This window comes from Chlorocebus sabaeus, chromosome 2, assembly GCF_047675955.1.
Source record: "Chlorocebus sabaeus isolate Y175 chromosome 2, mChlSab1.0.hap1, whole genome shotgun sequence".
Taxonomy (NCBI): Eukaryota; Metazoa; Chordata; class Mammalia; order Primates; family Cercopithecidae; genus Chlorocebus; species Chlorocebus sabaeus.
In genome coordinates, this window is record NC_132905.1 from 18406191 (window position 1) to 18431088 (window position 24898).

The following is a 24898-nucleotide window of genomic DNA, read 5'->3' on the forward strand; positions in this document are numbered from 1 at the left end:
GCAGGATCCCGCTTCTGACAGCCGATTGGTAGACGGGCTGCCATTAACTAACGAATCCGTAGCGGATTGGTGGCCTTTGGAAAACGCTAACCATTAAAGGGCCAAGAAACCGTCCATGGATGTGGGATGAACCCCTCCTTAAGGCTACAAGCCTTACTCCGCTTGGGAACACCCGGCACACCCAGCCTTGATCCGATCTCCCTCGGGAAGGGAGTGCCTCCAATCCTGCGGCACTGGTACCCTTCCCCCAAACCGGAAACCTCTGCTCCTCCCTACAATTATACCGGGGCATCTTTGCTGGGTCCTAAGTATCTGAAAATCCCAGCGAGGGGAAAAACTAAAGGCTGATGGCCAGAGCAGCAGGCTCCCTATTAGAAAACATAGGTTCATACATCTCCGCAGAGATGACAGAAAAAAAAAAAAAAAAAAAAAGACAGCATTGGTTCAGGCCCGGCGCTGTGGCTCACGTCGGTAATCCCACACACTTTGGAAGGCTCAGGCAGGAGGATCGCTTGAATCCGGAGTTTGAGACCAGCCTGAGCAACAATATAGGGAGGCCTGTCTCTACTTAAGGGGGGGGAAAAAAAAAAGGCTGGTGAGGTGGCACGAACCTGTAGTCCCAGCTACTGGAGAGACCGAGGCTGAGGCGGGAGAATCGCTTGAGCCAGAGGCTGCACTCTAGCCTAGGCAACAGAGCAAGACTGTCTTCAAACAAACAACCCCAATAACACAGGTTCATATCCTGTATATCCTACCTCTCCAATGGGTAGTGTGTGACCTTGGGGCAGGTCCTTTAGTACCTTAACCTGTAAAATGGGAGCAATAAAAGCCAACTCTATTTTTCATATGATCTGTCATCAAACTCCACCACATTCTGCCATGTCCTTAAATTAGCCGGGTAAAGAAACTACAAATGGGGAAAGGGAAGACGGGCAAGGTACATGGTGCTCCCAGTTTGGTCTCATCAAGCCTGGCTCTATACTGTTATGGATGAGGGTTATCTTGTCCTTTTTTCCTACATCCACTTCTAGAGCCCTTGATGTTGTCAGTTCCCGCAAGGTACAGGTTCACCATCTGTGTTAATTATAAACTGTTTAATTGTTTCTTATCCCAATAACTTTACAAATATAGAACCACATGCCAGTCTAGGGGTGCTGTGCAGTGAGTCACTACAAACTCGCTCAGGCACAGCTTAATGCCGCTGAGATCCATCTAGGAGCAGTCCCAGCGGTGGCCTCAGCCGTGTGAAGAAGAGGGCTTTGGAGGAGGGCTGCCAAGTGTGGCCAGGGCACCTGGCCTCAGGTCTGTGGAGGTGCTTCAACAGCACGATGCTCATTCTCTGTCCGTAGTGTCTCCATATACTTTCTCATCTTCTCCACCATCCAGGAGGGTAGGACAAAGGATTTCAATTCTTCTAGCTTCAGATCCAGGCATCCTCTGGAACAGACATTGAAGAGGGAAGTTGGGAGAAGTGAGGACATAGGCCCTGCCTCATTCTAGGGCCTACTTTGAGGCAGGGAGAGGAGAAGGGGCAGGAGACCCACTGGTTTTACCTGTAGTCATCACTGGCCGCAAGATCCCGGATGTCTTCCTCAATGAGGAGGTAGGCCTGAGGCAGGAGCAAGTGAGAGGGATCATTGTGATTCATTTCACTCCAACTCAGTAACACTTCATTAAACATCTGCTTAATGTAAGGCCTGCTACTAGGTGGAAGAGGGGGGATGCGGTTTACAATTTAGTAGGGAAGAGTAAGTGGGGAGAGATGGGAATGGTTCCTTGAGACAATCTTTTACTAAAGTAGATGCTTTATGGATGGGAGAGTAGGGACTGGTGACTTATTTATAGCCCCCTCTTTTAAAAAAGGACCCATTTCTCTCTTGAATGATGTGGTGAAAAGTAAAAATAAAAAAAAGAAAATAAAGAAAAAAAAAAGGGATCCACCATTACTCCTATACCTTTTGGTTAAGATCAAGTGTACAAAAGGACCCAAGGTGAGTTATAACAAAATGGCAAGAAAGCCAGCAAAATATACGTGGAAATAGGAAATCAGGAAGAGGAAACCATGTGCTCCCTCTGAGGACAAAGATAACTTGGTTTTGAATTTGTGGCAAAATGGAAAACATGATAAACTGCCCTGCTGTCTAGTAATTGGCCTGTATTGTACTGGGGCCTGTAGAAATGCTTTGTCACAATGCCTCGGTCTACAGTGGGTGAGGGCCCTTTTGTGAACTTAACATATAGGAAGAGTTGTTCATCACATTAGAAAGTCTTCTGTGGGAGACTTTTTAATGTTAGGGTCAGGAATAATTGTGTATCCCTTGAGTAATTGGTCTACATCTTATGGGCACTATGAACCATAACAGATCAGGTATCCACGAGTGGGGCCTAGAGCTGAATTTGCCAGCATCTGTAGAAGTGCACAGGTCTCCCAGGTCAGCAATATAAAAAACACTTTTTTTTTTTTGTTTTTTAAAGAACTAGTTTTACTGGTGGCTTAGTTTTAGGTCCTGCCCCCACCCCCTACCATCTATTTCTTATTTATGTTATGTTGTATTTTATGTACATGGAGCTTAAATCTTTTTTGAAGTAAAGCATGGGCATAGAGTAGTACAATAAAATAAAAGGTAGCTCTCACTGCCAGAAAGGAGATGGCATATCAGTTTGTAAGACACTTAGATTCTAAAAGGAGCAGTACCTGTGGTGGGAGGGAGTAAGTCCTCAGGTGGGGGACATTGTGTGTGATGGACAAAGCCCTCAACACTAGTTTTTGAACACATGCAATGATGATTTTCCTAAGGTTGCTGTTTCATATGATCTGAGAACTCTTTAAGTAGAGGTAAATCTGGAAGGGGCTGCCAGGTGTGCAAACACATTTCATTGCTAACTCCTACTGCCAAGGGTTGCGGCCTCGAGTACTGGTTTGAGAAAAGATTCTATAGCTGTGTCTGGTGGAAGAGTGATCAATAAGTGAAGTCTATCAATGGGTGCAGTAGTGGGGAAAAGTAGTATTGTGTGTCTTATACCTGCTATTCCCATGGACAGCTAATAATATCCAAATATGTGATCTTGGAGGCATGAGGAGAAAGTGTGAGGGGGCGGAAGGGAGATCTAGGGGATAGGGAAGGGAACCTGAAGATTACAATTTGCTCTTCAGCATGAAGAAATGGGCCTATAAGTCTCTCTTCTCACACACTGGTCAGGCTTTGGGAGTCAGATTTGGAGGTAAGCTGTCACCTACAGCCAAAATCCTGGTTTCCAGGTGGGGTGGGTCGCTGGCAGTGGCACAAGTGAATACTGCTTACCATCTTGCCCCCTGTTGCCCGCATGTGATGCTGCTCAGCCAGCCAGTGCTTGTCCTGGGGGTCAGCTGCATACTGTAAGGGATGAAGTTATAAGAGAATTAGCCTCGGGTAAGGGGCTCTTCTCATTTGGTCCCAGAGCATACTCTTGGCCCTTGAGCAGCTCTTACCAAAAGTTCTTGTCTCCTAGCGTGGTGGACTTAGAGGGCTCACTAATCTCTTCAGAGAAAGCTGAGCCAAACCCAGAGGGCAGACCATGGGACCCAATTCCCAGAGACTTAGTATACTCCCAATCCTCACTCCCTTCTCAAAACAAAGCATCCTGGGTAACTAGTGGGACTGATAACTATTATTTTAGAGCTTCCTCTTTCAAAAAATGGACTGAGGTGGCTTGTAACGCCTGTAATTATTACAGTGACCATAATAAAACAAAAATCAGGACACCTCATGTACTGTCAGATGCATAATAGCATCATGGTTAAGAACTCAGTTTTGGAGTTACAAATGAGGTTTGTTTGTTCATTTATTTATTGAGACGGAGTTTCACTCTTGTTGCCCAGGCTGGAGTGCAATGGAATGATCTCGGTTCACCACAACATCTGCCTCCCGGATTCAAGCGATTCTCCTGCCTCAGCCTCCCAAGTAGCTGAGACAATAGGCATGCGCCACCACACCTGGCTAATTTTGTATTTTTAGTAGAGACGGGGTTTCTCCATGTTGTTCAGGCTGGTCTTGAACTCCCAACCTCAGGTTATCTGCCCGCCTTGGCCTCCCAAAGTGTTGGGATTACAGGTGTGAGCCACTGCGCCCGGTTGTTTATTTATTTATATATTGAGATGGAGTCTCACTCTGTCGTTCAGGCTAGAGTGCAGCGGCGTAATCTTGGCTCAATACAACCTCCGCCTCGTGAGTTCAAGCTATTCTTCTGCTTCAGCCTCCTGAGTAGCTCGGATTACAGGCATGTGCCACCACACCCAGCTGACTTTTGTATTTTTAGTAGAGACGGGGTTTCACCATGTTGGCCAGGCTGGTTTTGAACTCCTGGTCTCAACTAATCCACCCGCCTCAGCCTTCCAAACTGTTGGGATTATAGGTATGAGCCACCGTGCTCAGCCCAAATAAGGCTTAAATTCTGGTTTCTAGGTTGGGCGCCTAGAAACCAGAATTTAAGGCCGGGCGCGGTGGCTCAAGCCTGTAATCCCAGCACTTTGGGAGGCCGAGACGGGCGGATCACGAGGTCAGGAGATCGAGACCAACCTGGCTAACATGGTGAAACCCTGTCTCTACTAAAAAAAAATACAAAAAATTAGCCGGGCGTGGTGGCAGGCGCCTGTAGTCCCAGTCACTTAGGAGGCTGAGGCAGGAGAATGGCATAAACCCAGGAGGCAGAGGTTGCAGTGAGCTGAGATCCGGCCATTGCACTCCAGCCCGGGCAACAGAGCAAGACTCCGTCTCAAAAAAAAAAAAAAAAAAAAAGAAACCAGAATTTAAGTGCCTTAAAAAATAAAAAATTCGAGGAGTGAAGGGACACTGATTTTTTTTTTTTGAGACAGAGTATCGCTCTGTCACCCAGGTTGGAGTGTAGTGGCGTGATCTCGGCTCACTGCAACCTCTGCCTCGTGGGTTTAGGCAATTCTTCTGCCTCAGCCTCCCGAGTAGAGTAGCTAGGAACTATAGGAGTACACCACCATGCCCAGCTAATTTTTGTACTTTATTAGTAGCAATGTGGTTTCGCCATGTTGGCCAGGCTAGTCTTGAACTCCTGACCTTAGGTGACCCGCCTGCCTTGGGCTCCCAAAGTGCTGGGATTACAGGCATGAGTCACTGCACCTGGCCAAGAAACTGTGTTTTGCTCTCTATTACCTCCTGTGTATTGTCTGAATCTTTTTACAACAGGAGTGGGTTTATATATTATTTCTATAATCAAAACATTTAAAAAAGGAAAAGAATTTGAATAATGGCTTCTAAAGGACAGAGAAATGGGCAAAAGATATAACAGGCAGCTTACAGAAGAAATACAAATAGATTCTAAACGACTGAAAAGATACTTATAATCACTAATAGAGAATTGTAAAGTTGGGCCAGGTGCAGTGGCTCATGTCTGTAATCCCGGCACTTTGGGAGGCTGAGGCTGTGGATCCTTTGAGGTCAGGAGTTTGAGACCAGCCTGGCTAACACGGTGAAAACTTGTTTCTACTAAAAATATAAAAATTAGCTGGGCGTGGTGGCGGGTGCCTGTAATCCCAGCTACTCGGAAGGCTGAGTCAGAAGAATTGCTTGAACCTGGGAGACGGAGGTTGCAGTGCACCGAGATCGTGCTGCAGCACTCCAGCCTGGGTGACAGAGGGAGACTCTGTCCCATTAAAAAAAAAAAAAAGAATTGTAAAGTGAAACAACAAAAAATTTTCCCTCCAGTTATTGGACTGGAAAGATTAAAATGAGAGGTAATAACCACTGGTAATGAGAGTGTGGGTTCGGAGTTTATTACAAATGGTGGATTTTAGAATTGGGAAACTATGATAATAATGGTTAACATTTATTGAGCCCTTACTGTGTGCCAGGCATTATGCTGAGTGCTTTACTACCCTCTTTGTTAGTTAACCTTGAAAGGTTGGTCTAGGGCCAGGCACGGTGGCTCACGCCTGTAATGCAGCACTTTGGGAGGCCAAGGAGGGTGGATCATGAGGTCAGGAGTTTGAGACCAGCCTGGCCAACATGGTGAAACCCCATCTCTACTAAAAATACAAAAATTAGCCGGGCGTGGTGGTGGGCACCTGTAATCCCAGCTACTCGGGAGGCTGAGGCAGAGAACTGCTTGAACCTGGGAGGTGGAGGTTACAGTGAGCTGAGATCACATCACTGTACTCCATGTGACACAGCAAGACTCCGTCTCAGGAAAAAAAAAAAAAAAAGGTTGGTCTATCACTATTCTCATTTTATACAGGACAAAAACAGACTCAGAAATGTGGATCAATTCCCAGGCTTGAGCTAGTTTAAAAAAAAGAAAAAAGAAATATGGAGCCATTTGTTCAAGTTCATGCAGCTAGTAAAGTAATGGAACCAGGCCTGAAGCCATACTTTTAACCACGCTGAAGGGGGAATTCGAAGTAGGTCCAAGGGTGTATTGATTTTGGGGATGACACAAACAAAGCTTCTTGGAGGAGGTGGATCTTAAAGAACAGTCAGGCAGATAAGGGTGGGAGAGGAAGGCCACCCAGGTAATGGGAATAGCAAGAGTGATGACATTAAGAGGGAAAGCAAAGAAGGAGCCACTGGGAAAATGGTTTAAGTGTTGGGACTCGAGGATATCAGATTGGAGAAGAAGTGTGAGCAGGTATGCCTTTCAAAGAACTTGAAAACTTGCACAAAATGTGGCAGAGAAAGCCCGTGATTCTGGGACCCCATAGGGACTGTGCAGTTCTGGCAAGGGGTGCCAAGCCTTACATATAGGTGCAAAAAACCATGCATGGAACACACATGCACTGCTCTTCTTCTAATCTACTTTGATGCTCCTGTGACCGATAAAATACAAAATCATTTAAGAGGGTGAGTGAGTTTATGATTTCCTCCATTATTCCCTCAAACAGTGGGGACCAAAACATAGCTGCTCTCAGGAGAGGAGTACCCTCTTTGAAAAGGCATAGGACCCTGCCTCACTCCAAACTCTATTTTTTTTTTTTTTTGAGATGGAGTTTTGCTCTTGTCATCCAGGCTAGAGTGCAATGCCACGATCTTGGCTCACTGCAACCTCTGCCTCCTGGGTTCAAGAGATTCTCCTGCCTCAGCCTCCCGATTAGCTGGGATAATAGGCACGCACCACCATGCCCAGCAAATTTTTGTATTTTTAGTAGAGATGGGGTTTTTCCATGTTTGTCAGGCTGGTCTCGAATTCCTGACTTCAGGTGATCCGCCTGCCTTGGCCTCCCAAAGTGCTGGGATTACAGGTGTAAGCCACTGTGCCTGGCCCCAGAGTTATTTTAAAATGCAAATGTGAGGGCAGCGAAATCTTGGCTCACTACAACCTCTGCCTCCCGGGTTCAAGTAATTCTCTTGCCTCAGCCTCCCAAGTAGCTGGAATTACAGGCATGAGCCACCATGCCCAGCTAATTTTGTATTTTTAGTAGAGACAGGGTTTCTCCATGTTGGTCAGGCTGGTCTCGAACTCCCGACTTCAGGTGATCCTCCCGCCTTGGCCTCCCAAAGTGCTGGGATTACAGGCGTGAGCTCACGCGCCTGGCCCAAATTGATTTACAGACAACCAAATATGGTAGTGGTTAAGAGCTCAGGCTTTGGTGAGGACAGACCTGGATTTGAATCCTGACTCACCACTTCTAGCTGAATAACTGTGGTCAAGTCACACAGCCTTTCTCAACCTCTGATTGTTTCAAATTTGTGAAATAAAGATGGCAATACTTATTTTTTAAGAAAATATAAGTGTGGTATTTAAAACTGTGTTTGGCACCCAATAAACTCGCAGGCAAAGTATTACTGAGGCACAGAGGTGCTGAGTAAATCATGAAAGGTAAAGGTGAATGGCAGAGGTGCAACTAGAACCCAGATGTCCCGACTCCAAGATCAGTGTTTGTTCTAAGCTTCTCTGTGATGAGTGCAGTTCCCAGTCTACTCCCAATGCAATGGCCTGCTTTCCTCTCAGCACTCACCTACCTTAAAGAGGTGTGGGTGCTTGATGTAGATTCTTCCTCTGGTGCCCCCCATCCCCAGCGCCCTGAAAAGTAAAAGCCAAGTGGTAAAGATTCCAGAAAGTGTAGTCCTACTAGTGAACTCCTGAGCTGTTTCCTCCATCAGTGCCAAAGCTCTTAAACTTACTTGTTGGCTCGAGATCCCAACACAAAGGTGGTAGATTCATTCAGGCGAGCTGGGTCCCACTGTGCAAAACACAGATAAGCTGGTGAGGGTGAAGTTTAATCTGGTGGGTAGGACAGAAATACTCCTCCCCCTGCCCTTTTCTAACCCTTACCCTTGTCTATTATTTAATCAACTGTTTACCCAAGACACTGAGTACTCACAATATGCTAGGCCCTGTCTGTGCTAGATACTGGGGATAAAGAGGTGAATAAGATACAGTCTCTGTTTTCTAGGATGCCACCGACATATGTACAGATAATTACATCATTATGCGATGAGGCAATGACACAGGTGAGTGCAGGGTCTGAGGGCTGCCGAGGGGAGGGTACAGCCAGGAAGGCTTCCTTAGAGAGGCATTTCCCAAGTTAATTCTGAAAGGGTGAGCACAAGTTGGGGTAAAGCGGGTGAGGAACAAGGGCATTCCAGACAGGGGGCAGCATGAGCAAAGACAGGTGAGAGGCAGCCTGGCATGCTGGAGAAACTACCAGTAATTCTGTGCTGCTAACAGAGTACAAATTAGGGAGTGGCAACTGATGGGGCTGGAGAGAGAAACACAGAGGAGTAGGAGGTCCTAGGAAGTTATGTTCAGGGGATTGCATTTTATTTCTTCTGTAGGCAATGGGGAATCACTGAAGGCCTCTAAACAGGAAGAGTCAGATTTACTTTAAAGATAGCTTAGTCTTCTAGCAATGTGGATAATGGATTTGAAGAAGCAAGACTACAGGTAGGGAGAGCAGTTTAGAGGCTGCTGTGATAAAGCAGTTAGAAAGATGCTAAGGGCCTGAGCTAGGGCAGCAGTAAGGATGAAGAGAAGGAAATAGGAACTGCAATATATTTAAGAGGGAGAATTGTCCAGGACTTGACTGGATGTAGGGAGGTGAGGAAGAGGAAGGAGGCAAAGATGATTAAGATAAATAATGTAAAGAAGGGCTGTGAGGAGATTCTGATTTCATGTTTGGATATGCTGAGTCTGAAATGCCTATGGAACTTCCAGCAGAGTGGTCAACCAGATAGTAGGATATATAAGTTTTAAAGTAAAAAGAGAGGCATGGGATGGACAAAGAGGTATGGGAGTTTTAGAACATGGTGGTCCCTGAAACCATGAGTATATGATTTAGATTATCCAGAGAGTTACTTTAGATGGAGAAGTGGGCCAAGGAGAGAATTCTGGGGAACATCCATTTATGTAAGTCACTGCTGAGGAAGAACTCAGGAGAGAAAGGGAGGCAACAGAGGCTAATGGTTGAGAGCACAGACTCTGGTGTCAGCGGGTCCTGGGTTTGAGACTTGGCTTGATCACTTACGAGTTATGTGACTTTGGGCAAGTCTTAAGTGCATTAAGTGTATAAGACAACTGAATAAAGTAATTTATGCCCACAGGGAAGTTGGCAGAAAAGGAAACCCCTCATTTATAGAATGGTTCACAGAATCGATCTCATAAGTTTGTTATAAAGATTAAATGAGATAGTCTACACAAAAGATTTAGGGCATTGCCTGTTACATATTAAGTATTGAATCAGTATTAGTGACCACTAGCTCCTACAAGGAGAAGGCTTCAGCAAAGACTCAAGTCTTCTCTTTGTTTTGCCTCTAACTCCAATTCCTGCACAGGATCCTCTCTGAGGCCAGTGTGGCTGGAGGTGGAGAGGGGGAAGATGGCTCTGGAATGGTGGGCATGCATCCTTCGCCTCCTGCCCCTTTCCCCCATGGTGGGTCCCAGAGATAGTGGGACTATCTCCTGGGATAGTGGTCTCTGCCATGCTCATTTAATCATACCTTAGGGCCTTCCCGGCGAATTGGTTCACAGGATTTTGGTTTCCATCTGCTTGGAAGGAAAGAATAAAGGTGAATTATCCAAGGGGAGACCTAGAACTGAATACCGGCTTGCTGGTGGTGGTAGGAGTTCCTCACACACTCTCACTTTAGCCTGGGTATCTTCCTTTGTGGTGACACATTAGAGGAGGAACAAACGGAAAAAAAGCACCGGACTAGAAGCCATTCTAGCACTAGCTCTGCTCTTACATAGTGGCATGAGCAACTCCAAGAACCTCTGAGTGGCAGTTTTCTCATCTGTCAAAAGAGACAAAAACAGCAACTGCCCTACCTATCTTGTGTTTGTGAGGAATGAAACTGCTTCGTGTAGGAAACAAATCTAAGGTATGACAGTTAATACTATCCCATCTACTAAGCCAGTTGTTTCAAACTAACCCCACGCCCCTGACCCAGACCAGTGTGGCTTTATTTGATTTAAATACTGGGCTTCTATGTAATGTTTTGTTTAAAAAAGATTCTGCTGCTTCAGAATTTTTTTAAAAAGTGGGTCTGGGGGGTGGGTTGAGGGGGGAAGGAAGGATGAATAGGCAGAGCACAGAGGATTTTTAGGGCACTGAAAGCACTCAGTGTGATATTAGAATGGTGGATGCCTGTCACTATGCATTTCTCTAAGTTCAGGTACAACACCAAGAGTGAACCCTCATGGAAACTATGCACTTTGAGGATCAAGACGAGTCAAAGCAGGCTCATCAAATGTAACAAATTTACCACTCTGGTGCCTGATGTTGATAATGGGGGAGGCTGTGCATGTGTAGGGGCAGGGAATATATGGGATAAGTCTGTACCTTCCTCTCAATTTTGCTGTGAACCTAAAACTGCTCTAAAAAAATTAAGTCTTAAAAAAAAAAAAATATATATATATGTGTGTGTGTGTGTGTGTATATATATATGAAAATGACCAATTTGGAGGTAATGGTAACTATATGACATTAGGCAAGTAATTCTCTGAGTCTGTTCTTTATCTGAAAAATTAATGATACCTTCTTTAGAGGGTGGCTATAAAGATTAAAAGGTAAAGTATGTAACATATTTAGACCAGTCATAAGCATTCAATATATACTAACAATGACAAACCTCTGGTGTTCAATCAAGTTGGGCCAAACTGTTCAGGGGGTAAAACAATTTCCTCCTCACTACCCTCCTTCCTCACCCCTCAAACCAGGGTAACCCCCCTCCCTCCACGATGACTTAAGCTAATGGATCTGATTTTGACGGGCATAGAACCCTGGCCTCTTTTCCTTCAGGGCCCCTCTCTCCGTCTGCTCCCCTATGCTATCACCACACTGTTGGTTCCTACTCACACCATGCCGGCGGCTGCCCGGTCGCTTGACAGGATGTGTCCAGGAGGCCGTCCTTTCCTCTGCCACAAAAAACAGCTGTCAGAGGTCTGACCCTATGGTCATGCTCCATTGGCAGGTCTGGGGTCACTTGGTAGAGATGGTTTTCCAAAGAGATCAAATGACATTTGATGGGGACAGGGAGAAAAACTGCCTCTCATGCCTAGGAAGGCTCAAAAGGGCTTTGAGGAAGCCCAGTACCTCATGGAGTGAAGAACCTTTTTTGAGAGACACGGTCTTACTCTGTTACTCAGCCTGGAGTGCAGTGGCATGGTCATAACTCGCCACAGCCTTGAACTCCTGGGCTCCAGTGATCCTCCCACTGCAGCCTCTCATGTAGCTAGGACAACAGAAACGTGCCAGCATGCCAGGCTAATTTTTTTTTCTTTTTTTAATTGTAGAGACAGGGTCTCACTATGTTACCCAGACTGGTCTCAAAACTCCTGAGCTCAAGTGATCCTCCCGGCTTGGCCTCCCAAAGTGTTGGGATTACAGGTGTGAGCTCCCACAACTGGCCTGACGAGCCTTTTTTCAGCCAGAAAACAAAACAAGGAAATGGTTTACCTTTTTAGGAAGGGGGCTTCCTCGATGGGCACATTCTTCTTCTGCCTGCCGGCCACGCTAAAAGAAAAGTGAAGGGAGTCAGTGGAAGGCCAATGCCTGGGAGCTGCAAGTCCTCTGGAGTTGCAGAAGACACAGCCCTGGACTATTGCTCTCCAGCCCCGCCCTGACCCAGGTCAAAGCAGCCCATCCAGCATGATGCTGTTTGGACCTGGTCCTACAAATGGAAGGTACATGAAACCTCCCGGGGCCCACATATTTCATTTACCTCCCAGCCTGAAGGACCTCCCCCTCCAATACCCCAGAACACAGTGACTCTGACCTTTATTCCTGGAAGCTCATGGGTCAATCTGGGTATTACTTTTTCTCCATCTGAAAATAGCAGTTTAGCCTAAAGGGAAAAAGACCAAGTGTTACCAGTCACTATTTTGGTGGGTAAGCACACCCCACCTACTTCCTCTTTTTTTTTAATTTTTGGAGACAGAGTCTCACTCTGTTGCCCAGGCTGGAGTGCAGCAGCACCATCTTGGCTCACTGCAACCTCCGTCTCTTAGGTTCAAGTGATTCTAATGCCTTAGCCTCCAAAGTAGCTGGGACTACAGGGGTGTGCCACTATACCCAGCTAATTTTTGTACTTTTAGAAGAGATGGGATTTCACCATGTTGGACAGGCTGGTCTTGAACTCTTGACCTCAGGTGATCCACCTGCCTTGGCCTCCCAAAGTGCTGCAATTACAGGCATGAGCCACTGCGCCCGGCCACATATGTATATATTTATATGCATAGAAATAGATACCTATTTTGGCCGGGCGCGGTGGCTCAAGCCTGTAATCCTTGCACTTTGGGAGGCCGAGACGGGCGGATCACGAGGTCAGGAGATCGAGACCATCCTGGCTAACATGGTGAAACCCCGTCTCTACTAAAAAACACAAAAAACTAGCCGGGCGCAGTGGCGGGCACCTGTAGTCCCGGCTACTCGGGAGGCTGAGGCCGGAGAATGGTGTAAACCTGGGAGGTGGAGCTTGCAGTGAGCTGAGATCTGGCCACTGCACTCCAGCCTGGGCAACAGAGTGAGACTCTGTCTCAAAAAAAAAAAAAAAAAAAAAAAAAAAAAAAAAAAAGAAATAGATACCTATTTTTAAAAAAATATTGAATTATCATAGCTGAAAAAATTTAAAAATGTAAAAAAGCAAAGTAAGAAAAACCTGGAATCTCATTACATAAACTACTTTTAATATTTCAATGTAAATTCTTCCTTGCTTTTCCCATGTAAATACATACTATATATTTTTTCAAACTAAATACATTAGCATAACACATATTCCTCAGTAAGCTGCTGTTTTTCTTTCTTCTTTTTTGAGATGGAGTCTTGCTCTGTCGCCCAGGCTGGAGTGCAGTGGTGCGATCTCGGCTCAGTGCAATCTCTACCTCCCAGGTTCAACCAGTTCTCCTGCCTCAGCCTCCGGGGTAGCTGGGAGTAAATTACAGGCGTGCCACCACACCCAGTTAATTTTTTTCTGTTTTTGTAATTTTAGTAGAGATGGGGTTTTATCATGTTGGCCAGGCTGGTCTCAAACTTTTGACCTCATGATCTGTCCGCCTCAGCCTCCCAAAGTGCTGGGATTACGGGCGTGAGCCAGTGTGCCTGGCCTGCTGTTTTTCTTTTAACAAATATTGAGTACCTAGGACCTAAGTGCTGTGGACACAGCAGTAACTAGGACAAGCTCTTGTGGAGCTTATAGTTTGTGGGTGATCTCGATAATAAGCATAGAAACAAACAAGGTAACTGTGGATCATGATAGATGCTGTGAGAAAAAAAGAAAAAAAACCCAGGCAGATGTGACAGAGAACACCAGAAGGGGAGGGCTACTTTGAGAGAATGACCAGGGAAGGCCTTCCTCAGAAGGTGGTCTCTGAGTTGAGATGTGAAGGAGGCTATAACAAAAGCCGGGGAGAAGTGTTTCAGCAGCAGGGAGGAGTGAGTGCAGAAGCTTGAAGGTGAAAACAATTGGCTCATTTGAGGAAGAAAAGGATGGAACAGGCAGAGGGGAGATGGTGCATGAGCAGGAACCTTGTAGCAGGTGGAGAATTGGGTTCACCCGACCTCTGCCAGTGGCATTTGACAGTGTTGAGGGCTCCCCCTTCTGGAAACACTCTTTTCTACAGGCTCCTGTGGTCACACTTTCCTGTGTTCCTCCTACTTCTCTGGCCACTCTTTATCTTAGCTTTCTTTGCTGGTTTTTCCTCCTCAATCTGGTTCTTTTCCCTCTATCCTCTCTCATTACATATTCTATCTGCTTTCACCTATTCTCACAGCTTCAATTAATATCTATAAACCATGACTCCATAATTCAGCTGTAGACAAAAGGTTATCCTTTGAGCTCTAGACTTGTATACCAAATAGTCTGCCCCATGTCTATGCTTGGATGGCTCAAAGCTGCTAATCCATAACTGGATTCATGTTCTTCTCCAAACTTTGTCCCTTTTCAGTGAAGGGTGAACAAGTCTCATACATTTGTGTGGTAATCTAATTCACAACTGTCTGCTTAAGTAGGCTGTTAAGTTCTATTAAAGCAGGAAGCTTATTTGTTCATTTATCGTTTGTTTGTTCCTTCATTAATTCAATAATTCAGCAAACTCTGTACACATACCAACAGTCATATTCCAGGGCTGGGAATACAGTGGTGAACAAGATTAGGCCTCAACTCTTTTTTTTTTTTTTTTTTTTTGAGACAGAGTCTCGCTCTGTTGCCCAGGCTGGAGTGCAGTGGCGCGATCTCGACTCACTGCAACCTCCGCCTCCCGGGTTCACACCATTCTCCTGCCTCAGCCTCCCGAGTAGCTGGGACTACAGGCGCCCACCACAATGCCTGGCTAATTTTTTGTATTTTTGGTAGAGACGGGGTTTCACCATGTTAGCCAGGTTGGTCTCGATCTCCTGACCTCGTGATCTGCCCTCCTCAGCCTCCCAAAGTGCTGGGATTACAGGCGTGAGCCCCTGCACCCGGCCAGGTCTCAACTCTTGTAAAGCTCAAGATTTTAGCAGAGGTAGGAGTGCAAGAGGAAGACCTCTCTGATATTTAAACTAAGATCTGAAGGAAAGAAGGAGCCAGCTTTATAGAGTTAAGGGTAGAGTACTCCAGGTACTAATAACAGCAAATGAAATGGCCCGAGCTTGTGCTGGAGGAGCAGAAAGGAGTTCAGAACGGCCAGAGTATAGTCAATAAAAGAGCGGTGAGATGAAATGAAGTTAAAGAGGCCGGGCGCGGTGGCTCAAGCCTGTAATCCTAGCACTTTGGGAGGCCGAGATGGGCAGATCACGAGGTCAGGAGATCAAGACCAACCTGGCTAACCCGGTGAAACCCTGTCTCTACTAAAAAAACACAAAAAACTAGCTGGGCGAGGTGGCGGGCGCCTGTAGTCCCAGCTACTCGGGAGGCTGAGGCAGGAGAATGGCCTAAACTCGGGAGGCGGAGCTTGCAGTGAGCTGAGATCTGGCCACTGCACTCCAACCTGGGCGACAGAGCGAGACTCCGTCTCAAAAAAAAAAAAAAAAAAAAAAAAAAAAGGAATGAAGTTAAAGAAGCAGGCAGAAGCTGGTCCAGGGTGAGCTCTGTGGGTCATGGTAAGGCATTAAGACTTTATTCTCCCTGCAACAGGAAAGTCACTGAAGGGTTTTTAAAACGGGGAGTGACATGATCTAATTCATCTTTATAGAGATAAGTCTGGCTGCTGTGAGAAGAGCAGATTGAAACTGGGTAACGGTGAATGTAGCTCTGGACTGAGATATAACTGTGTGAATTACGAACAGCTGAATTGGCTTCCAAGCCACAGGACTAGATGAAAACAGCTATGAAAACAGTGAGTCATGAAAGAGAAGGGGTCTGAGGACTGAACTTGGGAAGGCACCAACAGTTAGAGGCGGGGGGTGAGGGAGAAGAGTGGGCAATGAAGTTGGAGCAAAGTCAAGGCACTCGAGCCAACAGAGGAGTGTTCCAAGAAACACGAAATGATCCACTGTGACAAATGTCACTGAGAAGCTCAGTAAATTGAGGACAGTCAGGGACCAGAGGGCTTGACAACATGGAGATTACTAGTGACCCTGACAAGAGGGGTTCCAGTGAAGTAGTGGGGACTAGGGGACTGAAGCGAAAACAAAGTGAACAGAATGAATGGGATGTGAGAAAGTGAGCCAGCAACTGTTGGTGACCTTTCCTGATGTCTCCCTATAAAAGGGTGATGGCAACAATTCCTACTCGGCAGCTGACACATGTAAACAGGTTCTCTATCTTGGGAACAGTCACTTATAGACCTGATGTCATGCCTCCTGACCACACTAGAGAGGCAGGGAGGCAGCAGGGTGCTCATCCCTATGATACCAAATGGGGCCATGATAACTTGATCCACCAAGTACCTGCAGAGGTGAGACCGATGTTAGCTATTCTAATTATTGTGTGTCTTAAGCCATTTCTTTCTTTTTTTTTTGGTTTGCCTTTAAAAATTTTTTTCGCGGCCGGGCGCGGTGGCTCAAGCCTGTAATCCCAGCACTTTGGGAGGCCGCGACGGGCGGATCACGAGGTCAGGAGATCGAGACCATCCTGGCTAACACGGTGAAACCCCGTCTCTACTAAAAAGTACAAAAAACTAGCCGGGCGAGGTGGCGGGCGCCTGTAGTCCCAGCTACTTGGGAGGCTGAGGCAGGAGAATGGCGTGAACCCAGGAGGCGGAGCTTGCGGTGAGCAGAGATCCGGCCACTGCACTCCAGCCTGGGTGACAGAGCCAGACTCTGTCTCAAAAAAAAAAAAAAAAAAAAATTTTTTTTCTAGCTCTATTGATGTATAATTGATAAACAGAAATGGTATATATTCAAGGTGTACAATGTGGTGAATTGACATACATATACATAGTGAAATGATTACCACAATGAAATCAATCAACACATCCACCGCTACCATTTTGCGTGTGTGGACACTTAAGATCTATGGTCTTAGCAAATTTGAAGTAAACAATAGAGATAAACTATAGTCATCATGCTCTACGTCAGATTGCCCAGAACTTGTTCGTCTTATAACTAAAAGTTTGTGGCCGGGCTCGGTGGCTCAAGCCTGTAATCCCAGCACTTTGAGAGGCCGAGATGGGTGGATCACGAGGTCAGGAGATCGAGACCATCCTGGCTAACACGGTGAAACCCCATCTCTACTAAAAATACAAAAAAATTAGCCGGGCGTGGTGGCAGGTGCCTGTAGTCCCAGCTACTCGGGAGGCTGAGGCAGGAGAATGGCGTGAACCCAGGAGGCGGAGCTTGCAGTGAGCTGAGATAGTGCCACTGCACTCCAGCCTAGGCAACAGAGCAAGACTCCACCTCAAAAAAAAAAAAAAAAAAAAAAAAAAACAACTAAAAGTTTGTACCCTTTGATTAACATCCCCCCACTTCTCCCCTCCAGCTGCTGCTACTCTACTCTCTGCTTCTATGAGTTTGCTAAGCCACAATTTCTTCATCTATAAGATAGTAATTAAAAGATATCTTCTGTACATGGTTTCTTCTGAGACATAAAAGAAATAATGCATTTATCCTGGTACCTGACATATAGCAGCTACTTCCCTTCCCCGTAAGCAACAGCCTCAACCTATCCAGATATGTGGCTTGTTGGGCATTCCCCAAAATACCACTAATGGTAAGATCACATTTCTTTTTTTTTGAGACAGAGTCTTGCTCTGTCACCCAGGCTGGAGTGTAGTGGTGCCATCTCGGCTCACTGCAACCTCCGTCTCCTGGGTTCAAGCAATTCTTGTGCCTATGGCTCCCAAGCAGCTAGGATTATAGGCGTGCGCCACTATGCCCAGCTAATTTTTGTATTGCTTGTAGAGATGGGGTTTTGCCATGTTGCCTAAGCTGGTCTCAAACTCCTGGCCTTGAGTGATGTGCCCACCGTGGCCTCCCAAAGTGCTGGGATTACACGTGTGAGCCACCATGCCCGGCTTAAGATCACATTTCTTATCAGAGGCTCGAGAGCTAAACCTTATGCCTGCATCTCTTGTCCCCCTTGGTCTCACCTGCTCCAGGCAGCTCCGACAGGCTTCCTGGATCAGCTGCTCTGTGTCCACCTCTTCCCCAACATTGTCTCGCACGTTCAGTGCTGCCTTCTGGAAGAACTAGGGGAGCACAACAGAGGACAAGGTCAGAGTCCTGTTAATGGGCATCAACCTGAAGGAAACTGAATACAAGACAAGCTTTTATCCTAGCCTCATACAGAAAGGAAAAGTGATTATGAGCAAGGTTGGGATCGGCCAGATTTAGATTCACTTTTCAGGCTCGACCTCCTCCCTTTATTCCCCCTCTGAAGGACATAATCCTGGAGGTGCCCAAAAGATTGATGTGTAAACAGTGCAAAAAATCAAAGAATAACCCAAATGTCTAAGTGGAGCTTAAATAAATTATGGCATATCCACACCATGAAATGCTAGGCAAGTATTAAACAATCACAATAAAGATGATGTAAGAGAATATAGTTTTGACAGGTAAAGGTATTCATGATATACCTCAAGTGAAGGAAGGAGGTTGTAAAATAGTTTGGTATAGTGTGAGCTTATTTATGTAACACAGCACAAGCAAACACAGAGACAAAAGAATTCTAGGGATATACACTCAAGTAACAGGTGATATTGTGGGTGACTATTTTCTTCTCTGGGCTTACCTATATCCTTTTGAGTTTTATAATGTACATATGTCACTTCTTTAGAAGGAAAAAAGAATGCCTGTGTCTGAAGTGAATAGGCCAGGGTAGGCCAGAAAATATATTAAGATAGCAGAGAGTCCTAATTGAATTCTGACTGTCCAGTCTGAAAGAAACATCTGTGGAATGGAGAGGAGTGAGACTTGACAAGGGCCCCAGGATGCCAGCAACCCCAATCGACTGTGAAAAGGGAAGGGAGAAGGTTTCTCTGCTGGCTACGGGGAGAGTTTGAGCCTGAATACATGAGAAGATAGGCGATGAGGTCCCAAACACACCCGGGAGGCACTTGTGAATGTCCTCACAAAAACAGTCATCTCTAGAAAATGCCTAGTCAAGTAAGGCCTAGAAAAACTGTCAGTTATCTCTGGGGTATAGGAAAATTCTGGAACCTAAACCCAGTACTTCTATTGTGAGAGACAATTATGGGAATGTACTGCCATTTCATATTTAGCAAGGTTAAACGCCTCTGCTGTTAACATCAAACCAACAAGAGTGTGAACAGACTCGATTAGAAACCTCAAGAGTTTTAAGAGGAAGTCTTCAGGCCAGATTAAATGATCAGATGAGTTTAATTTAAAACAAAAACCTAAAAACTAGAGATGAATACTGGTATTCAATATCAACCAACTGAAAGCCAGTTAAAATAGTTTAGCTACTTTACAACCAGCCTGTGAGGTGGGCAGTGTAATGGACATGTGGTGAGTGTAAGCTATCTCTGGAGCTGAGAATGAAATCAGATCATGAATGAGGCATTCTCAAGCACTATTGTATAACCTTTCTAGAGAACAATTTTCTTGACGGAAAAATAGGTTTTCGCTTTTACCCACCAATTCCATCTTTGGGAATTTATCTCACAGAAACTTTTACATGTAAACAAAGATGTACATTCACAGTGTTCATTATAGTATTGTCTGTAATAGAGAAAAACGAAAACAATCTGAATATTCTAGGGGCTAGTTTATGGAAGTTGGTCCATCAAATAGATTACTCTGTTGCCATTACAAAGGAATCGGGGGGAACTATTATGTACTGACTTAGAGACATGACCAAAATATGTCAAGTAGGCCAGGTGCAGTGGCTCATGCCTGTAATCCCAGCACTTTGAGAGGCCAAAGTGCGAGGATCACTTTAGGTCAGGAGTTTGAGATCAGCCTGGCCAACATGGTGAAACCTCATCTCTACTAAAAACACAAAAAAATTAGCTGGGTGTGGTGGTGCATACTTATAATCCCAGCTACTTGGGAGGCTGAAGCAGGATGATCACTTGAAGCTGGGAGGTGGGGGTTGCAATGGGCCAAGATTGTGCCACTGTACTCCAGCCTGGGTGACAGAGGTAGAATCCATCTCAAAACAAAACAAAACAAAAGTATGCCAAGTAAAATAAATCAAGTTGCAGAACGGTTGTGTGTAAAATGATTTTTTTTTTTTAAATGCATATGCACACACACATACCACAAATAAAGCTGGGAGACTATATAGTCAATGTTAACAGTTTAGTATCTCTGGGAGGTGAGTTTTAGTGACTTCTGGCTATATTGTTAAAAATATCTGTACTGGCCAGGCGTGGTGGCTCACGCCTGTAATCCCAGCACCTTGGGAAGCTGAGGCAGGAGGATCACCTGAGGTCAGGAGTTTGAGACCAGCCTGACCAACATGGAGAAACCCCATCTCTACTAAAAGTACAAAAGTAGCTGGGTGTGGTGTTGCATGCCTGTAATCCCAGCTACTTCGGAGGCTGAGGCAGGAGAATCGCTTTAACCTGGGAGGCGGAGGTTGCAGTGAGCCGAGATTGTGCCACTGCACTCCAGCCTGGGCAACAAGAGTAAAACTCTGCCACAAAAAAAAAAAAAAAAAAAAAAAGGTGGGGTATAGTGGCTCGCACCTGTAATCCCAGCACTTTGGGAGGCCAAGGCAGATGGATCACTGGAGGCCAGAAGTTCAAGACCAGCCAGGCCAACATAGCGAAACCCTGTCTCTACTAAAAACACAAAAATCAGCCAGGCATGGTGGTGCACACTTGCAATCCTAGCTACTCAGATGGCTGAGGTGCAGGAATTGCTTGAACCTCAGAGGTGGAGGTTGCAGTGAGCCAAGATCATACCACTGCACTCCACCCTGGGTGACAGAGCAAGACTCTGTCTCAAAAAAAAAAAAAAAAAAAGGCCGGGCGCGGTTGCTCAAGCCTGTAATCCCAGCACTTTGGGAGGCCGAGACGGGCGGATCACGAGGTCAGGAGATCGAGACCATCCTGGCTAACACAGTGAAACCCCGTCTCTACTAAAAAATACAAAAAAATAGCCGGGCGAGGTGGCGGGCGCCTGTAGTCCCAGCTATAGGGAGGCTGAGGCAGGAGAATGGCGCAAACCCGGGAGGTGGAGCTTGCAGTGAGCTGAGATCCGGCCCCAGCACTCCAGCCTGGGCGACAGCGTGAGACTCCCTCTCAAAAAAAAAAAAAAAAAAAATCATCTGTCCTATTACTTGCCTGGCTCATTTTCCTCTAGTCACACTGGCCTATTTATTGCTTTGATGTGCCAAGCACGCTCCTGTCTCAGAGCCTCTACCATTTCCTCTGCGACTGGACTGCTTCTTCCCCATGTAGCTGCATGGTTTGCTTTTTCCTCACTTATTCAGGTCTCCACTCAAATTTCCTCTATCAAAGGCTTTCCTAGCCACAATCTATAAAACAGCAACCCTACTCTCTACTGGTTACTCTCTTTCCCCTGTCTTCTCTCTTTCTCTAACACAGCACATATTTGTTTACAGAGAGCATATGTTCTGTTTACTGCTACAACTCCAGTGACTAGAATAGTGCCTGGTAGTATGGTAGTCATTCAATAAATACTTTTTATTTTGAGAGGGAGTTTTGCTCTTGTTGCCCAGGCTGGAGTACAATGGTGCAATCTCAGCTCACTGCAACCTCTGCCTCCCAGGTTCAAGATTCTCATGCCTCAGCACCCCGAGTAGCTGGGATTACAGGTATGTGCCACCACGCCTGACGAATTTTTTGTATTTAGTAGAGGTGGGGTTTCAGCATGTTGTGTCAGGCTGGTCTCAAACTCCTGACCTCAGGTGATCCACCTGCCTCGGCCTCCCAAAGTGTTGGGATTACAGGTGTGAGCCACAGTGCCCGGTAAATAAATACTTCTTACATAAATGAATAAATGTAAGAGGAGGAGATTTAGGAAGAAAAACAAAGAGTTCAGTTGTGAACATACTGAGTTTAAAGCATCCTCTTTTGGTACATTTAGGTAAAGTCATGTGGAAATTTATTTATAGGCCAGGGAAAAAACCTGTAAATAATAATAATAATGGTAACTTTATTTATCTACATATATTTTTCGAGAAAGGCCCTCACTGTCACTCAGGTTGGAGTGTAGTGGTATGATCATAGCTCACTACAAACCCAAACTCCTGGGCTCAAGTGATCCTCTCACCTGAGCCTTCTGAGTAGCTGGGACTACAGGCACGTACTACCATGCCTGGCTAATAAATTTTTTTTTTTTTTGTAGTAGAGATGAGGTCCCACTATGTTGCCCAGGCTGGTCTCAAACTCCTGGCCTCAAGTGACTCTGCCTCGGCCTCCCAAAGTGCTGGGGTTGCAGGTGTGAGCCATTGTGCATGGCCCCAATAATGGTGATATTGTTAAACAACTAATAAAAGTACTTACTGGACACTTGTTATGTCCTAAGTGCAGTGCTCAGCACAGTACATTTAAGTCATTTCATCCTTACAAAAAGTCAGGAAAAAAACAACAACAACAACAACAACAACAACAAAAACAACGTGACAGTGAGTGACAAGGGCAGATTAAAAAAAAAAAAAGATATCTGAATTACCCTCAAGGAAGGGATAAAATTCTTGGGGGATTAAAAATTTGAAAGCTGGCCGGGCGCGCTGGCTCACCACCTATAATCTCAGCACTTTGGGAGGCCAAGGTGGGCAGGCAGATCACTTGAGGTCAGGAGTTTGAGACCAGCCTGGTCAACAGTGAAACCCCGTCTCTACTAAAAATACAAAAATTCGCTGTGCGTGGCGGTGGGTGCCTGTAATCCTGGCTACTAGGGAGGCTGAGGCATGAGAATCGCTGGAACCTGGGAAGTGGAGGTTGCACTGAATCGATATCATGCCACTGCACTCCAGCCTGGGTGACAGAGTGAGACTCTGTCTCAAAAACACAAAACAAAACAAATAAAAAAACAAAAACAAAAAAGGAAACTTTAGATATCTGTGTGTAGGAAAGAGACGGACTGGTGATGCAAGGAAGGACTGGGTTCCTCATGAGTCTTTCCCGTTATTTTTTACCCTGTGTCCCTCTCACCTTCATGTACTTGTTGAAGACAGTCTGGATCTCCTCATTGATGCTAGGCTGCAGGACAGCTCGGAGGAGATCCATAGAGATGGCAGGATCTGTGAAACTGCATTCAGGAGGGAGACAGGGTGAGGGGGCATGTCCGAAACATATTCTTTCTCAGCCTGCCCAGTCAATTATGGACATAGAATTCTTTAACAATACTAGACAACTTTTACTGAAAACTAGCTACATGCTCAGATTTTGTTCAAATCAGAGGCATGACTTTATTTCATTCTCATAATAACTCTATGAAGTGGGTATTATTTTCAAAGTTTTTTTTTTTGGACGGAGTCTTACTCTGTTGCCCAGGCTGGAGTGCAGTGGTGTGGTTTCGGCTCACTGCAACCTCCGCCTCCTGCATTCAAGCAATTTTCCTGCCTCAGCCTCCCGAGCAGCTGGGATTACAGGTGTGCACCACCACGCCCAGCTAATTTTTGTATTTTTAATAGAGACCGGGTTTCTCCATTTTGGTCAGGCTGGTCTCAAAGTCCTGACCTCAGGTGATCCGTCCACCTCAGACTCCCAAAGTGCTGGGATTACAGGTGTGAGCCACCGCGCCCGGCCCAAAGTGTTTTTATGAAATATAATACTTATTATACAGAAAAGTCTATACACTTTAATGAGTAATTACAGTGAACATCCATTTCACCACTACCAGCATCCCAAAGGCCCACCTTGTGCTCTCTCCCTTCCCTGAGATGGATACTATTAATCCGTCTTTATAGTTGAGAAAACGGGCTCATCAGAGGCTGCATGAGAACACAGTTGTCTGACTCCCGAGCCTGTGCTCTTAAACTCCATGCTAATTGACCTCTTAAGAGCCCTCAACCACAGAGCCAGTGAATGTGAGGGGTCTTAGGTATTTTTTATTCCCCAACCCATCTCCTGCGCCCTTCCCCATTTCGTACGTGAGTTCAGAGAAGGAAGTGACTTGACTAGCTCAAGATCACACAGAGTTACAGGATCGAAGTCTCCTCTTTCTCAGTCCTGTGCTCTTTCTACAGGCTGTAGATCTCCATGGCCTTGTGCACTGGGGATCCCAAAGCTGCCATGCAAGCCAGCGGCTGGGATACAAGTCCCATGCAGGGCTAGCCTTACCTTGTTGTCATCTGTGAGCGGCGGCCCCTCCGCTGCACCTGCCGGTGCTTTATCATTATGTTCCAAGGGTTCTGTGGGGACCAACGGAACAAATGTCACTGCGGCCTGTGACACTGGCGTGGGGTGGAGGTGGAGGGTGGGTATGAAGTTAAACCTAAACATTCCTGCTTCTCAGATCCGCCACCATCTCTCCCGCCTTGGGGTATCGGGGGAGGACAACAGTTGGAAGGCCCCCTCCACAAAAGAGGAACTGAGGAAGTTTCCTGCCTTAAAAGTCCCGACCCTGCCTTCTGGCACGGCAGGAGGAAGGGAAGCAGTGTTTACCGAGGGTCAACTCTGTGTCAGGTGATGTCCTGGGCGCTGTACCCGCCTTTATCTTCCCATCCCACAACAACTTTTATGAGACAGGTACTAATCATCTCCATTTTATAGAAGATGATCCTGGGACTCAGGGGGTCGACAGAGCTGGCCCACGTCACCTAGCTAGGAGGGCGGCACCAGAATTTGAATCCAGGTCGTCGGGCTGCGAAAACGCCAACCCCTCTGCAGCTCCAGCCGCCGCGTTCTCGCCCGCGGGCCAGGGTCCCGGGAGCCCCGAGGCCCTGCCCGGCCCGAGCCCAGACCTCACCGGGGGCGCCCTCACCGTGAGAACCAGCTGCCCCGCTGCGCCCGCATCCCCCAGCTCCAAGTCGCCCCGCTCGGCCCCGCTGGGTCCCCGCGGCTGCTCGGCGTCGCCAGTGGCTCCCATGGCGCCCCAGGCCACCACAACTTCGCTGGACTCGGCCACCGGCCGGAAAGTGGCGCCGTGACGTCACTGGAG

At 46.3% G+C, this 24898-nt stretch overlaps 1 protein-coding gene across 1 annotated transcript; it reads right to left on the minus strand.

The window, feature by feature from the left end:
- Positions 1–1079: 1079 nt before the first annotated feature.
- Positions 1080–24889, minus strand: DNTTIP1 (deoxynucleotidyltransferase terminal interacting protein 1). The gene is made up of 13 exons (XM_008015808.3): positions 24722–24889; positions 24079–24149; positions 22948–23044; positions 17950–18048; positions 12219–12287; positions 11900–11956; positions 11300–11358; positions 9942–9987; positions 8127–8185; positions 7965–8025; positions 3303–3374; positions 1554–1609; positions 1080–1437 (listed from the first exon to the last, which is right to left on the minus strand). The coding sequence occupies exons 1-13, from the start codon at positions 24824–24826 to the stop codon at positions 1299–1301; spliced, it is 990 nt and encodes a 329-aa protein (XP_008013999.1). The 5' UTR covers positions 24827–24889; the 3' UTR covers positions 1080–1298.
- Between the last annotated feature and the right edge of the window lie 9 nt (positions 24890–24898).